The 16,483-nt window shown below is 37.5% G+C and overlaps 1 protein-coding gene across 1 annotated transcript in view; it reads right to left on the bottom strand.

Annotated features, from left to right (window-relative positions):
• Positions 1–1,469: 1,469 nt before the first annotated feature.
• Su(var)3-3 (lysine-specific histone demethylase Su(var)3-3) overlaps positions 1,470–16,483 on the bottom strand; it is a 111,468-nt gene continuing 96,454 nt past the window's right edge. The window contains exons 11-14 of the mRNA XM_018451780.1: positions 4,267–4,559; positions 2,847–3,059; positions 2,458–2,656; positions 1,470–1,977 (exon numbers count right to left, since the gene is read on the bottom strand). Coding sequence (XP_018307282.1) covers positions 1,793–1,977; positions 2,458–2,656; positions 2,847–3,059; positions 4,267–4,559 — 890 coding nt within the window. The 3' untranslated portion in view covers positions 1,470–1,792. The remainder of the gene's footprint in view (positions 1,978–2,457; positions 2,657–2,846; positions 3,060–4,266; positions 4,560–16,483) is intronic.

Below are 16,483 nucleotides of genomic sequence, written 5' to 3'. Positions count from 1 at the left end.
CACGAATCGAGATAAGCGAGTTTTATCATCATGTTAGATTGGGATTGTATGATTAAGTATTGTCCTAACGATACTGTATATTGGTTAATATGCATCGATTCCGCGGCATAATATAAATCGAGATAAGAGACTTGTAGTGTCTTTTAGTTTTTGAACATGGCTGGAGACACTACCGCGTCTCCTGATTTATTTAATAAAAATGCTATATAGATGTAAAATATTATGATACGAAGAAGAGTCTCATTAGATATTATATCGATATGTATATCATAATTGTTGATGTATAATTTATAAATTCTTTTAATATATATATATAAATCCTCTGTTACATACACATGTTAAATCTTATAATTAAATCTGTAACGCAGTTTTACATATTAAATATCTATAATTAAGTCTAATTATTTTCGTAGTCAAATGAAGATTTCGACAATAAAATGAAAATATGCACTTTATTTTACGCAGAAATATAATACATTACATTCGATATAATACTCCAAAATGAAATCTATCATTAATTTATAACTGATATCTTACTATATAATAACCACATTTGAATATAAACTAAAAGTCGTTCGTTATGGAGAGATAAAAACTTAGGTACATGTAATTAAATGCAACGAACTTCCGATGAAATTCTAATAGCTATCGACTATTATATTTCCATAAACTTAAATTTTGAAAATTATCATATATATATATATATAATATATACGTCGTGATAAAATAATATTACATAAAAAATCATACATATGTGTATGAATGCGTTTTCTTATATTGCATCAAATATGAATTGATACGAATATAATTAGATTTCCATTCCATTTTGTTTGTTCTATTATCAAAGTAATACTGTGCTACAAAATAACTCAATATTGTGGCATTTCGCGATACGACTCATAAACGATTTATACATAATTTCGAGCATCGCTGTCTTTATTTAGTAGATATTTATTCCATCATATTGGGGTACAATACTCCAAAATAAAATGAAATAAATATGCTCTTATATAAATAATAATACTTCTCAATTATAGAAGAGTATAAAATTGCAAGAAAATATAGTAAATCTTGTGAATTGTCATAAATCATATTGGATAAAGTAAATAACGGAAGCATAATTATATAAAAATTAGGAAATTGTAATATAAATGGAGTTTCACTTGCTAGATAAGAAAATATGAAAAAAGCAATCACTTAATCGAGCAATCTTTTATATTCACATAAATATAAATAAGTAATATAATATAAAATAAAAAATATATACATATATATTTGTTTATTATATGTATATATATATATATTATTCTTTTTTTCATATTATATTATATAAATGTATACGCGCGCGCACGTGCGCGCGTGTGTATGTGTATGAATAATGATGATGATAAATAAAACATTCGAGCTGTATACTTGCATGCTGGATATACATACACACATACACACACATATATATGTGTGTGTGTGTGTATATATATATTTAACAATTATAATATGCTATGAAAAATTGAGCGTTTCAAAATCATTTAGTATCCTTTCATTTTTTTTACATAATCGAACTTAAGTCATAAATATCGCCTCACTAAGTTAAGTAATTCACTGAAAATAATCACGTATAAGTTGTGAAATTAGCAAGTTAATGAGTACGTTAAGTTGTCACATGATTCGAAATTATCGCGAAGAATTATTTTTTTTCCCCGGAAGAGCCTTGAGGAAGTTTCTTCGTAAATGACTATCCTCGGAGTTAAAGAGCTCACAGAAAGACAAAAATGACATAGCCGATGAGAAAATATTAAGGCGTCGAACTGCTGCCGGTATTTGCTGGCGTGATCCCCGTCGTTGGTGGAACTGAAGCTGTCATTGTTGGTGGCGCGTAAGGACTTCCACAAAGTTGGTCGGCTATACGTCCACCCTCACGAAGGCCGCTGAGGAATGCGCCATGTACGGTGGCTGGATAATTCCGTATAGTATGCTCTCCTGAAAACCCGTCGTGTAAATAGGTCAACGTATACTCTCGTGAAAAAATTTACTACGATGTGACATTTATCTTAGATGAATTTATTATAGTTTGTATCACCATTACATTTTTATGCTTGTTTATCGACAAATTTCTTCTTTAAAGTTTATTACATTTCATTAAATTTCCGCAAGCGCTAATTCATCTTGTTTACATGACCAACATTTCACGAATAGTAAGATCTTTAAACAGTGTTAACACACAGAATTACTACACAACTCGGAAATGGAGTATCGTAGCAAGGCAAATTGCATTGCACATCAATCGCTATGTTCCGCAAATGCGAGCGACGCTTATATATATTTACGGGGACGTAAACAGCGCGATGGCAAACGCAAATATAATTCTTCATCAGAAGAACTTAAAAAGCTCTTTAAGTTCTTCTGTTAGTTTTTTACATCTCGGTAAACAATCGTGAAAAATATCGATTTAATATTTACCTGCGAAGAAGACTCTCGGCTGCGGCGGGGGGTGATTAACTAAGTGGGGAGGTGACACGGGTGCTGCCAGAAGATCGTAATCGCTGCCAGAACTGCCGACCGCGACGAAACTATAGGAACCTCGTGCCCAAGGATCCGCTCGCCACCTCGTCACGACGCTTTCACGAGGTTGTGGTACCACTTGGTTTCCAAAAATGCCCTATGAGAATAAAATCTTTCTTCAACCCTTTCTAACTTTTTTTTCTTTTTCGACAAAACATGACGAGGATACAAGGTGTGTAAGATAATAATTATTAGTGTAAAATGCGTTGCTACACTTAATCTAGGTAAGACTACTATCCACCCCTCACCCTCTCTGTACACTTCGACTAGAAATTTCATCCACTTACTTTCAAGACGGCGATGCAACGGCCGACGATAACATCGTCACTGACATTTTCCATTACGCAAGCCGCTTCACCAGCGACGAGGGCCAATAGAACTGGTGCCTTGTATAAGTTCCAAAACAGAAAAAGCTCGCCGCGCGATGCGGTGGTACTTCCCACGTGGCCGAACAAATTGGCCGTTGGATCCCAGAAAATGCGCTCGAAGCATAGTACTACCTGAGAGATTAAAGGAGAAATTACGAGATTGAAACTGATATTGAAATACGAACGGAAACTCTTTTCCGAAATTCTGATATTATACGATATTTTTGTCTAAAAACGAATTGCAGATAGAAAACATCTAAAAAATTTGTGAATAAATAACATTCGAGCTTAGAATACGAAAAGCTAAAAAAATATTTAACACAATCTATTTTTTTACATAAATTTGAAATATTTTTATATGTATACAATTTTAAAAACTTTTAATTTAATTTTTAAATTAAAATTTTTTAAAATCTTTAATATATAATGTTCTTTTAAATCCATTGAATTTTTATTTAAAATATTTTTTTAACTTTGACAGTTTAGATATTATTCACTTAGGAAAAAAACCTGTTGAAATCTGTTATTTTTTTAAAGGAAGTCTCCATCTTTTTAATGTGCGAGAATATTTATAAAAAATATGTCTCTTACTTTTGTCTATATTTTAAAATATCCGAAACTTATTAAAATCAGAGGACAGTTGGTTGTATTTCCTTGCGAGTATATTATAGTAATTGATGTTATTTTGTTATAATTTTATTCATTAGTAAAAGAATCATTTGATTCAAAGTTTATAACTAAGACCATAGCTGTTATAATCTAATATTTGCTAATCTTTTAATACTTCTGTCAAATAATATTGCAATTATCGAATAATCAATTTTAATATTTTTTAAATAATTAATTTAATTACGTGTTATAATTTTGCATGCTTAATAAAATTAATAAAATTACTTCACATAAAATTTTACTCGTTGATTTTACACATTTAATTATTGATTAAATTAAATTTTACAGACCAAGTTTCAATTTGATACATAATTAATCAATTTATCAAGATGTAATTTCGATAAATTGTTTATGATAATATCTCACATGTTTCGTAGAATTTGTTCGTTTCTTTTTGATTGTAACCGATATTTCTTAATTTGTCACTGAAGTATGTAAGCTGAACCCTTCAATGTGATTCTCGTTCGTGAAAAGAACACACATTAATTGCTATTGAAATCTGCCACTGAGCGATCAGTGATAAATCTTAATGCGCAATTATGCAGTCTTATTATTCTTACATCAACGTTCGACAAGATCGTCCGCTGTTTTCGGGAGCAGCATAAATTAGACCGCTTTAGGGACGACAGCGACTTGTCGAAGTATACACACATACAGACACGGTGCTCACCTTATTTAAATTGCCAAAACCAAGTCGTTGAATGGCTTGAGCCTTCCAATCCGGAAGCGGCGGATTGAAGGTGACTCCAGAAGGCGGTGCGGAAGTCTTGAGGACACCAAGGGGTAGTGTAACTAGAACGGCGTCCGCTTTATAAATGGTGTGATTTGTGTGCAGATTGCGGGCGGGTGAGGCCCATACTTCTACACCATTTGGCCCGTATCGCACCGCCCTGACAGCTACGTTCAATCGAATATCAAGTCCTTCCGAGAGAGCAACAGGTACGCAAGAATAACCGTTGCGAACTGTAAGGTAAAAGGAGTAAAAAAAGCGGATCAGTATTCAGATTTATTGTAATATCGTATCATACTGAGAAAGATAGAAAGAGAGACTTTTATACGATGTATATATACTATATATATATATATATATAGATGTGATAGAGAGATCACGAAGAGTGCAATAAAGAGAATTCTCTCTGCGAGAAGATATCATTCGGAAAGGCGAATATACCACTCGGAAGGATAGTCACGTAAGGGCGCAAGATGGGGTATGTTTAACGAACTAGGTCGTTGCGTTAAGAGTTTCGTTATATACGTTCCTTTGATTTCGAAGGTATAGCAATATGCTGAATTGGCATATCCTCGTGGCACGTACATATGCCCCGACGCTTTCATGTCGAGGAAAGTAGATCGAATCAAGAGGCTCTTGTTCGTTACGCGTTCGTCGTATCAAAAGACCTCCCTCGTGTCCCTCGTGAACGTAAATATCCACTTCGTGCGACAATGTTATACTGGATGCAGTACGAGCCTCAATTATGACTTAATTGGATATTTCGTGTAACGTGCGCTTAAATCAGGGCACCTAACGTAGACCTAAATTCTCGTAAGCACATTCGAACTCCATAACATCGAGGCGTATACTAATAATGATACACAGGCGTCTCCACTTAGGGGGTTAATTATGTTGATGGCTACCACGGTGCTAACAAGCACTCTCCTATCGGCGCTGCATCCCATTTCAGAAATTTAAATTTACGCGTGCGCTATGTCAGGTTGAAAGCACAGGCTAATTTAAATTAGCACGTTTCGAAAGAGGGGGCAATGCCTATGCATTATCGTGATATTTCGAACGGCGGAATGCCCCTTCGAGGGACCGGCGGGTACATATTGATTACGCGTAACGTGTCGAACGGCCACGAGATACGATCGACGAAATGTTGCCGCAACCTTGGCCGGCAGCTAATGATCAGTGCGTTCTATCGGGTTCGTTCATGGCGCTGCCATTACCTCCGGCCGGAGGCTGTCGATGTTAACCGCTCGGAATCGATAAATCATGACACGTACGTCGTCGTCAAAAATTTATGCCGCTGCCATAGTAAACGTGACCGGAAATGTTCCCAAATGCATATGTGCGCGACAGTTAATGACAAACCGCGCGATGAATTAGTCGTTACATCGTTCTCGCATCGATCCCGCACCGTCTACGTTGAACGAATTAATGTATAACGTCGGTGACATATAATATCGACGACGGCTGCAAGCAAGTATTTTACGGATTCGATGCAACAATAAAGATCCGTTTTAATAAAGCATCAAGTATAAGAAAATTGCTTTTCGATATCTATTGAATTACGAAACATTCCTGCATTGTAAAAAGATTGATGCAAAGCACATAAATTGCATATATTTTATTAATCAGGTCTGCATTTTAGAATTTTGTAATTTTTTTATTCAATCCAGGAGAATTATTAAAATTTCCTACGAAGATAAAATGATGAAAAATCTTACCGGAAATATTATATCGAGTGGGGCATTGGGGAAAATAAGAAAATAGAGCGATGTGGTAGAAATTGTTTTCAATTGCATTTTCTTCAATGGGAATGACGGTCAGTAGTGCCAATATTAAAATTAACTGAGAAACAAATGTTTGTTATGTTACTTTAAAGGAGCACGAACTGAATGAACTCAATTGGATACTCGATTATCGCGGGCTACCGCTCAACATGCTCGACTGTAGCTGACGTTGATTACAGAAACCGTTCATAATAAGCGAGAGAATATTCAACAGCCGTTCCGTCGGGGAATGATTCGAATTCACGAAAATTATGGTAAGTCGGATCTCTGCCTCTAAGTTACGAGAATGGGAAATTAATTCCTCGTTGCGAGGATGGACCCGCGATCCGAAATCGTTAATGGAGAGGATAAACTGATCCATTAATCTCGCTTCTTCTGATCGTACATCAAGCGTGCAGAGGAACTTGACGACGAGGCGCGAGCCTCCATGCAGCGAGAGAAAGAGAGGGAGAAAAAGCGAATAGTGAAGGAGAAGACTCTTTGAATGCCGGAAGTTTTTCCCTCCGGTAGAGAGGACGCGATGACTATCCCTCGGCTGAGCGAGCCGCGCTCTCGTATGGAAACGCGTTACGGCGAGCCAGCTTTCGTCGGGACAAGAGAAAGGCAAATATTTAGAGGGCAGTCTAGCATAGGTAGCCGAGATCCGTTCCGCCGTAGGGTGGAACAAACAGCGACGGGCCAGCTTCTCTGTCGTAACAGAGAGAAAAGGGGATAACAACACCTGGGTAGATCCCGGTACACGGTGAAGAAGGTCGGAACTTTGCCGTTCGAGATGCCCTTCTCCGGGGCACCTTTTCTCGTTCTATCTCGACCATCGGCCCCATATACGCCACCCTCTCGCCCGCGTGTCTTGTCTTCCGTTTGATCTTTGCTCGCAGTATTTTTTGACGGCGAGTCGAACAATTTGTATGCCATGGTGGTTTTCAATTTACATTTAAATTGGTTGCTTATGGCGTTCTGTCGTCTCGACGGGAGTCGAACCGAGAAGGCGGAGGAGAGGAGGAGAACCACCGCAGCCGCCGTTGCACGGTGTCGGGGAACAGTCAAATACTGAAACGGCCTCGCGAACGTGTGGCGGAACTCTTGCCGGGTTCAATGTACCGGTACCGGTGCTTTTTTGCCGGATACGAGCGTCCGCGAGAGAGGAGAGCGCGAGCAAGCGAGAGGAAAAGCGAGGGAAGGAACAGGAGAAAAAGAAGAAGAGAGCCCGCCGCGATGCTTTTCTTGTTCACCCATCCGTTATATCAACATTCCGAATCGCGACTCCCGAAGGTATATGGTAGAATGAGCGAGCGCAAAAGAGGACGAGTCACTCGTCCGCTTCCGCACCGTGAAATTTCGGAAGTTCGGTCAAGCGACACCTTCGCGTTTCGTTCCTGAGACAAGAACTTCCTTTGACGTCATCCTTTGACGATTATACCGAAACGACAAGTCCGTCGATCGCTGGAAAGAACGCATTCTATGAGAGAGCAAATTGAAAAAGATGCGATATTCTCATATGTCAAATTATCGAACGCGATACTAGAATTTTCGAAGCTTCTTTCTGATCTTGCACATAGAATTTCGTTTTGAAATCACATTGCTTCGAGTGCCTTTTCCGAGATCGCTCGACATGGCACGATAGATTAGATTTACGCCAGAACTCTCGAAAAACTTTCCCCTCTCTCCTCCGGCGACGGAGAAGTTTACCATTTGAATGTAAACATAATGAAGCGTACATAGACGCGATATAAATACGTCGGTGAAAGCACGCAGGGTGAAATTCGATACAAGAGTCGTGAGAGCTTTTTTTTTTATTCCCTTTCAATCTCGCACGTCTCGCAAAAGAGGTTCGCGCGCGGAACGCTTTTCTTGCTCACCCATCCGTTATATCAACATTCTAAATCGCAAGTCCTGGAGGTATACAACGCGCAGCTGAAGGCAACTGTTGATACCTTATAGATTGGAAACTTCGGTGGTGCGAGGTAACGCGGAGGTTTTCACCCCCTTTGCTTCATGCATCTCGCCCGAACGGGCCATACATCACTTTATTATCGCGCTGTAATTGTATTTTTTTTTAAACGTTACCCCCGTTGAATCTCACCTCCACATCGTGATTCGACGTGCAATAATTCTTGCTATCGTTTCATCAATACGCGTTTCTGCCGGTAATAATAATCTATGGCTAAACGTGTTGCGCTCATTGTTTTATTGAAATTTGTTGTGAGACGAAGTAGACTGCACTAACGCGAGGGAACTCGGCACAGCGATAAAGAATAGTTCGGGCAAAAGTTCAGTCAGCAACTTTACAAATTTCATTTTGAAGTTCAAGGGAAACTACCTATTGCTTATTGATTATTTTCTTAAATGCGTTTGCATAATTTAAAACTTTCATTTACTCTGATGTAAAGTTATCTCTCTTGAAGAAACCTGATTTCTTATAGCGGTATATATAGAGTAACTTTTATTAACTTTTAAGAACGTCTCAGACGTTTGTCCAGTAAGAGAAAAAGAAACTTAATAACTTGATTCGAATCATGAGAAATTGGTTTTATCACTGTATGCAATGTTTGTATGCGTGTACAAAATTTTATTATGAATAATGAAGTATTAATGTAACAACATCACATTCGATAATTAAACGATTTATGTAAAAAGTCCAAAGTGAGTTGAAACGTACAAATTGTTTGAAAATGACATCGTAAATTCTGGACTAAAGGAGTAAAAATCTTTTACTTTTCGTATTAATAACTACGCATTTTGCTCTCATTCGTCCTGTAGGTTACTACTTTTGATAAAAATTAGCATAAATATTATTCTCTGTGCTTGCACAAAAATTTTCTACGGAAGTCACAGTGTATTTCTCCTCCATCTATCCGTTATGTCAACATTAATTAAACATCGTGACGATGTAATATGTGGCTTCGTGGGAAGGGAGAGAAAGCAGAGTGTGAGGTTATCTTACCAAATAATATTGGCCACGTGTGCTATGTAAACGTAGATAATATACATATTGATATTGAATATATTGTCTACATTATCAAAATGTAAAATCTTGCATAATTTACGAGAATGGATTTAACAGGTAAAATCGTTAAATGATGTTATAATACTTAGATTTTTTTCTCTTAAAATTACAAATGTGCGAATCTAATGTTCTTTTTAATCAGATATATACAACTATTTTTCAAAATGTGTATACATTTAAAAAAACACTATATTTTCACATATACGTTATTCAGCGATAATTTTAAAAATTTGATTATGTTGCGTGTGCACTGAAAGAAACAAAATGGTTGTTTTATAATTTAACTATAATTTATGGTTATTTTCGATGTACCAACTATATATTTTTGAGTAAATTAGATATAATTATTATTACTACATAGCAGTAATAACTGTGAAAATGAAGCTCGTAACCTTAATTATTTTACCATGTAATTATAATCGCAAACATTAAACACTTTCCTCTCAATATAGAGATGTGTACACATATTATATTTTATTATATACATATATATTATAATATCTGTAACTTCTTTGTACCTTTATCCATTTGTGAATTTAGCGACGACGTTCTGTGTAATTTGTACAGATGAAGATAAAGTTAATAGGAATCGCTGCAATATTTATGATACTCTCCAGAGAAGTAAACGCCTGGAGGATGCAACACAGCTAGATCGTGCTATTAAGTAACGTAAGGAGATCGATATCAGGATATAATTTATTGCGATTGTCACGCATTCTGTGCAAATGAGCTTGTATACTTTGTACAAATATATTTTCTTATGAAACGGTACAAAGCGATCCCATATACTATTGTGTATCTATGTAGATGTTACCTTTGCAATTGAGTGCCAGACTGTAGCATCAACCTTTAAAATATCTAGCACAATTTTTACCATTAATTTCATAGTGATTAATTGCTTAAGAAATATAATTAATAATAAAATATAATTGTTATAATTAATGCGAAAGAACATATCATATATTCTAAACATTAAAAATATAATATAAAGCAGCATTTTGTGACAAATTGCTTAATTGATTTCTTTCAAAATGTATTCTTTGCGACGGGAGTTTATACAATATTTTTGGCTTTTTAATATATATTTTTCGCAATCTCTCTCTTTCTCTCTCCGTCTTCATCTTGCTTAAACACAATAAAACATAATAACAATTTTAAAAGATCCAAGTAATTTCCGTTAAAAAGAAAAACTTTCTCTCTTTAGGCGATAATTATCGCGAGACAGATTTGCGTCTGAACGCACTCTGCGCAAGTAGCCGAATTATTTCAAACCGGTTTGACGCTGGGACAAGCAGGAGCATTTTACACCATACTGGTATAATTGGTAGCGAGCGCAAACGATTTTTAAGACTACTTTGTACTTAATCGAGTTTTCGCGGAAGCTTTACCAACGAAGAAGCTACGACCCCGGCGAAATACGGAAGCCACTTTCCAGTCGGTATCGATAAAACGGGCGTGGCCGCTTGTGATAAATACGCTCACGCGGCGGATGTGTAAATCGTTACAAGATACCGCTAAAATTAAACAGCCCATTAATTTAAGAGATATTAATAAGTCCGAACATTACGTGGCGCGCAATACAGCGCTGCTTAACAACTCCAATATTCATATTACAGATGCATATGCATGTTACGTGCCAAAATATTTTATAATTGTTGCACCTCACAACTTACTGAATTATCAGTAATCTAGAAAAAGAAAGGTACGCGTCGTTCCGCCGGCGCATCGTGATGTATAATTATCGAAATGACCACTTATTAATACATTGTTGACGGGATGCAGACCGGTTAGGGAGGTAATCGATGTTCGCATGTATCTTCCATGTATCGCAAATATGTAAATTTTAAACGAGGTGTTTCAAAATTATGGCCACTTTCAGTTCCACATGCTTTCGTCAATCTGGATTCGATTTAGCTACAAACACGACTCTAACGTGAAAGTATCATTATCACTTTGAAATGATTTTATCCGTTTAATATTTTATAACAAACTACTGTCATTCGCAGAAGATTTATGAGATTTCTATTTAACCTTTTTTTCTATTTAAATCAATTCGATTGGCATCTTTACCTTATAAATAAAAGAGATCCGCTTGGAATTTTTGTGAAGCAATCCTCCTTTCTTGTGAAAATAGCGATGCATGTTTTCTGCGTTTATATCCGAGTTTACGCGGATAAATCGGCCTGTCACTTTTAGATCGGCATAATTGCCGGCGGTAGACGACTTGCAGCGCGGTTAATGCGACGGCAATGATTACGTCGCATATCACTGTACCTCATTCGAGCGTAAAAGCGTAACTTGGAGAACGTACACCAGGAGAATCGTCCTGCTCATAATTATCAAACGCGCCACCATCTCCGCTCCGTTTGTCGCAGCCGGATAATTAAACCCGGAACTCCCGAGCTCGTTCACCGCTATCGGTAGCTTCCCGATTACGTTACGTTACGGAGGATTAGGGCCCCGTGGCAATTGCGAGGGTGGTAAGTGGATTAGGCAAGGCACGACGAAACGGGAGATAAAGAAATCGAATAAAAAAAAAAAAAAGATGCGAGAGAAGGGACAACGGAGAAATGCGAGGAGAGTGGAAGAGCGAAAGCAGGGAAAAAATTGACGGAGCGGAGGAAGGAGTCCGCGAAGGTTCGCTCGCGCGGCAAGAGAGGATATTTGAATACGACTATACCGCGAGAGTAAATCGTCCCGTCCGCAAACGAGCAGTGAGCTACACAAGAAACGCATTTGCCTGTTCGATGGTGGGGGAGTATAGAAGGCCCACGATACGGCATGACGCGGGGAAGGGAGATTTCCGCTGCGAGGAGAGAACGACGGGGGTACAGAGGTATCCAACAGGGCCTCCACGGTAAGTCCCCCTTCGTGCAAAAGGGGAGCTCGCTATCGACCGAGCTATCTCCCACCACCCGTAGCAGTTGCACCGTAATATATAGGCCGTATCTCAAGCCCGCAAATTGCCTTTTTAAACACAACAAGACGGCCGTGCCCCCCTTTCAATTTACGTGGGTCCCTTTTTCGCGTGCGCGGTCCATGCCGTTTGCCTCAGAAACCCCCACCCGACGAGTTCCTATCCCCCTCTTCCATGGTTGGCGGTCGTACCTTCGCCACCCTTTGCCCCTTCGCCGCCATCGTCGTCGACGCCATCGAGAACTTCATGCACACATATCTCTCCACGTACACGTACGATTCTTTGAAAAAGGCGTGTCGTACATTATCGTTGTAATTACAAATGGAATAATCGGATACCGCGACAGCATCCCGGCTACCGAAGGGAACTCATGCGAACTTTACCTTTAGCAAGGTGCCAAAGGGATACTTTATGAGGATTTCATGAATGACAGCAGAAATTCTTCTTTAAAATCGAAAATATAATACAAACTTGTTATCTTATAATGCAGTTTATAATTTTAAAGGATCGGAAAAAAACCAATTTTTTCAATTTGTCCGCGGATTTTTTCGATTTTTTCTCATGGATAGAAAAATTTATTTTTTGAAAAATTCACGCGTACTCGTAAAACCTACCACGTTTGCTTCTCGGTTCTTTTCGTAAAGAAAATAATTGCGTATAGGGTACACAGCGGGATAAATGTACATTTAATATTCTAAGAATATGATTAAAATATTAGATAATATTATGCGCTTATGGTTATGCGACCTCAATCTTTTATACAATTTCAAAATTTCTGTAAACTTATCCCGCTGTGTAGGCTCTATACGCAATTATTTTCTTTACGAAAAGAACCGAGAAGCAAACGTGGTAGGTTTTACGAGTACGCGTGAATTTTTCGAGAAATGAATTTTTCTACCTCTGAATTTCTCTATACTAAATATTAAATAATTTATAGGGAACGTATTCAATAAAACATACAAAACATACACTATTGCACCATTAATGTAAGAATTAAAAATATAGAGTCCAAACATTATGTTTATATAATGGTAGGTCTAGAAAATAATTTAGATTTAAACTGAATTCGTAACAAATATTTGAAAAAAAAAAATAAACTACAAAGAGACACTTTAAGAGTTCATTAGACGGGAGCGTGACAAATTAAAATCTGTCTACTTAAGCTATGCCATGTACTAAAGGAAGGTTAGATTAGGTTTTTACTACACTATAAAAATAGAAGGATAACTAAAAGATTTTATTAAAAATAATGCTACATAATTTCATAAATCGCATTAATTTTATAAAGGAATTTAGAAGTTACTTATTATGTCATATATAGCAAAAACCGTAATTTTTCCAAAAAACTAATTTTTTGGAAAAAAACTGAAGTTTTTCCGGTTTTTTTCCAACAATTTGAAAAAAGCGGCTTTTTTAAAACTATAATGCAGTTAATTTAAAATATAATAATTGTATAGAATGATTTTCTAATAAAAAATAGAAAAAGAATAGTTCGAACATTCAATATTTGTCAAAACGTGTAATTTAAATATCTAATTGCGATATCGAATAAAAAATATACATTTTCTAAATATTTAATTATATAAATAAATATACGTGTTGATTGTATATTACATATAATATTATTATAGTTGTAAAATAAATTCTATAGAATCTACAGTAGAGAGAAGACAATATATTAAAGCGATAAGAGCATAGTTATGAGTCAATAGATATGTACACGTCTTTTGCTTGCCTAAACGCATTGACAGTTTAAATAGGCGTCGATATTTACATGCTTGTACATATTTATTTTCTCTCGCGGTAAATTTACATTGTGCCGTAGATCAAACGGCTGGCGGGGCAAATATGTGTTTTGTTCATGGCTGTGTTTTGGGATCGTGAGATTTATACACGTCTCAAACGCGCGTCCGAGGTACGAGAGAAACGTAAAATATCGCACAATACAACGGATGTTCTTATAGGACCATCGATGGTCTGGTGTTACAAGTTATTGTGTATTGCAAAAGAATTAAAATTATTGCAAAGTTTCCAGTAAACGGATATGGAATTATTACATATCTATTATATATTTCTATTTACATTATTATACAAATAAGAATAGCACAAAATATGCCAGGGCAGTTTATTTATTTACTGTGCAGTAATATACTTCCAAGTAAATGCAATGAAACTTCGAAGCCACACAGGGAGCTGGAAAAAGTCATCGCGTTTGTCGGAGCAGAGTACTTACATACGACGAGAAGACAGACCGATGGATGATAGCCGAATCATTGGGTTTTCTTATTGGGAGAGTATACCTATGTCATCGAGATAATCGCAATATAATTAGAAACGTGGGACGTTTCGAGGTAATCGTCTATGCGTGAAAAAATGCGCGTCTCGAGATTTCAATTTGCAGAAGATGTGCCCGATGGCTCATTCAGGCGAAATAATTAGAGAACGCGAAAAAAACGGAAAACTCACAGGATTTTAATCGTAATAAGACGTCAAGGATAAGACTCTTCTCTCTTCCTCTCTCTCTCTTTTCTTTCTTTTTCTTTCTCTTTCTCACCGCAATAGCGGGAGAAAAATGGGCTTACCGTGTGGTTAAGCGATCGCGCGGTTGACTCGGCAAGATTGTCGATTTATGTTTACATACTCGTTTTACGCGAGACCTCGATAATTAGAGTAGTTACCCCCCGTATCCGTATGTAACGTGCACGTGAAGGGAAGATGCTCCGGCCGCAGCCGGATGATGCCGGCGAGGATTTAAAAATGGAAGCACGAGGAGTGCCGAAGGTTTAAACGAGGGGCGATTAATCCCTCCGGGGAACGCGGCCTGAAATTGGCGTATAGTCTTCTGCGTGTTATCTTCGATCGTAAAGCATCGTCATCGGCCCGATACACTTCGCGGATCGCTTATTCATCCTCCTCACGAGTCAATATAACCGTGGCGTCCCGAATTCTCTTCCTTTCTCGTTATTTCGTCGAATTTCTCCGTTTTAAGTTGACGCCTAGCTGTCACGAAAAATAAAGAAAGAAGGAACCGGATATCTCTGTATGTACGTACATAATTATGCGTATAATCAATGTCTTTTGCAGCGCGATGCATTCACTCGAGATAATACGATCACGATAAAACAAGCTCGGATAGTCGATAATTAATCACTACAATAATGAAGGCATTAAACCAATTAATGCTTACGGTTATAAATGCATCCATTTGCTCGCTCAATTCGTGTCTAGTTTATATTTAGTAATGACATTTATTACGTAGTTTCAACGTAATCGAATTATTATTTATATCAGAACGTGTTAAAACACATTAAATCATTACGGCGTATCTCTCTCGTGGTTACGGTTGATACTACTGCAAACAATCCGGGATTCTGTAAAGCTCTTGCGTATTTTATGTGAAATGAAATATCGTATACATCTCTCCCTAAACATAGGCAATCCCGCAAGCATGCAAGAAAGAGTTCCACATACAACAAGGGATCTGCTATGAAGAGAAGAGAAGAGTAAATATAAATAAGGCGAATCGTTCAAATGTTTATACGATAACTGAAATACTAGAATGCGGCTTGTTTTAATATAATTGTTGAGTAAATAAAGATGTATTATAGATAACTTGTAACTCAAGCTTGTTTCTTTTCGTAATCAAAATTGAACCAAATAGATATTTAGTGTATCGATGAGATTAAAGGATGACGTTAACGAGATGTTATTCATCTACAATCTATTTTATTCTCTTCATCTGTAATCTAGATTTTTTTTGTTCAGCCCAATTAAGTTTCTTTTTACTATTTATAAAAAAATGAATAAGAAAAATTCAAGGTTACTCTACATCTCTATTACATTACCAAGTAATTTTTCAACTCAAATGTTATTAAATTAAATTCTTTACTTAATAAAAATAGGAAATTTGAGCAAAAATGAGGAAGAAATTTGAGAGTGAAATTTCGCTTGTGCGAAAAAAGATCCAGACGGAGGATTAACGATATGATTACGTGAAACTGACAATGAGTACTTACAAGACAATGCGTCGCGGGCGGAGGCTATGGATATCAAGGCGCCGTATCGCGGTAACGAAAGAGCGGGCGTTCCTGAGCCGTCGTCAAGCCGGAGCCAGTGATGAAGACTACGCGAGGCGAACAACCGAGGACGGGGAAAGGAGGCAAGGGGGCCATCGTGTAATTGAGTTAAAATTATTTCCACCCGGACACACAGAGCGCGGTTATTACGGCAGTTAGCCAGCGCATATACGATCGAAGGGGGCGAAGCCCGGGAGCAGGCGGGGCGAGGGCCGAGGAGCTTTCCGGGTGGCGACTTTTTCTGGTTTGATGATCACTGTCAGAAGAGAGCGAGCGGACGAAGGGCCCGCTTACCGGGCCGCCTTTCGCGCTCTCACCTTCGCGCGTCGCTCCATCAATCTCTCGTAACCCACCGTGCCGTTTTTACCGGCTC

Source organism: Mycetomoellerius zeteki, unplaced genomic scaffold, assembly GCF_001594055.1.
Source record: "Mycetomoellerius zeteki isolate Tzet28-1 unplaced genomic scaffold, Tzet1.0 scaffold321, whole genome shotgun sequence".
In the NCBI taxonomy this organism is placed as follows: domain Eukaryota; kingdom Metazoa; phylum Arthropoda; class Insecta; order Hymenoptera; family Formicidae; genus Mycetomoellerius; species Mycetomoellerius zeteki.
Note: the sequence above shows the minus strand (reverse complement) of the source record. Positions and strands in the feature narration are given on the sequence as shown.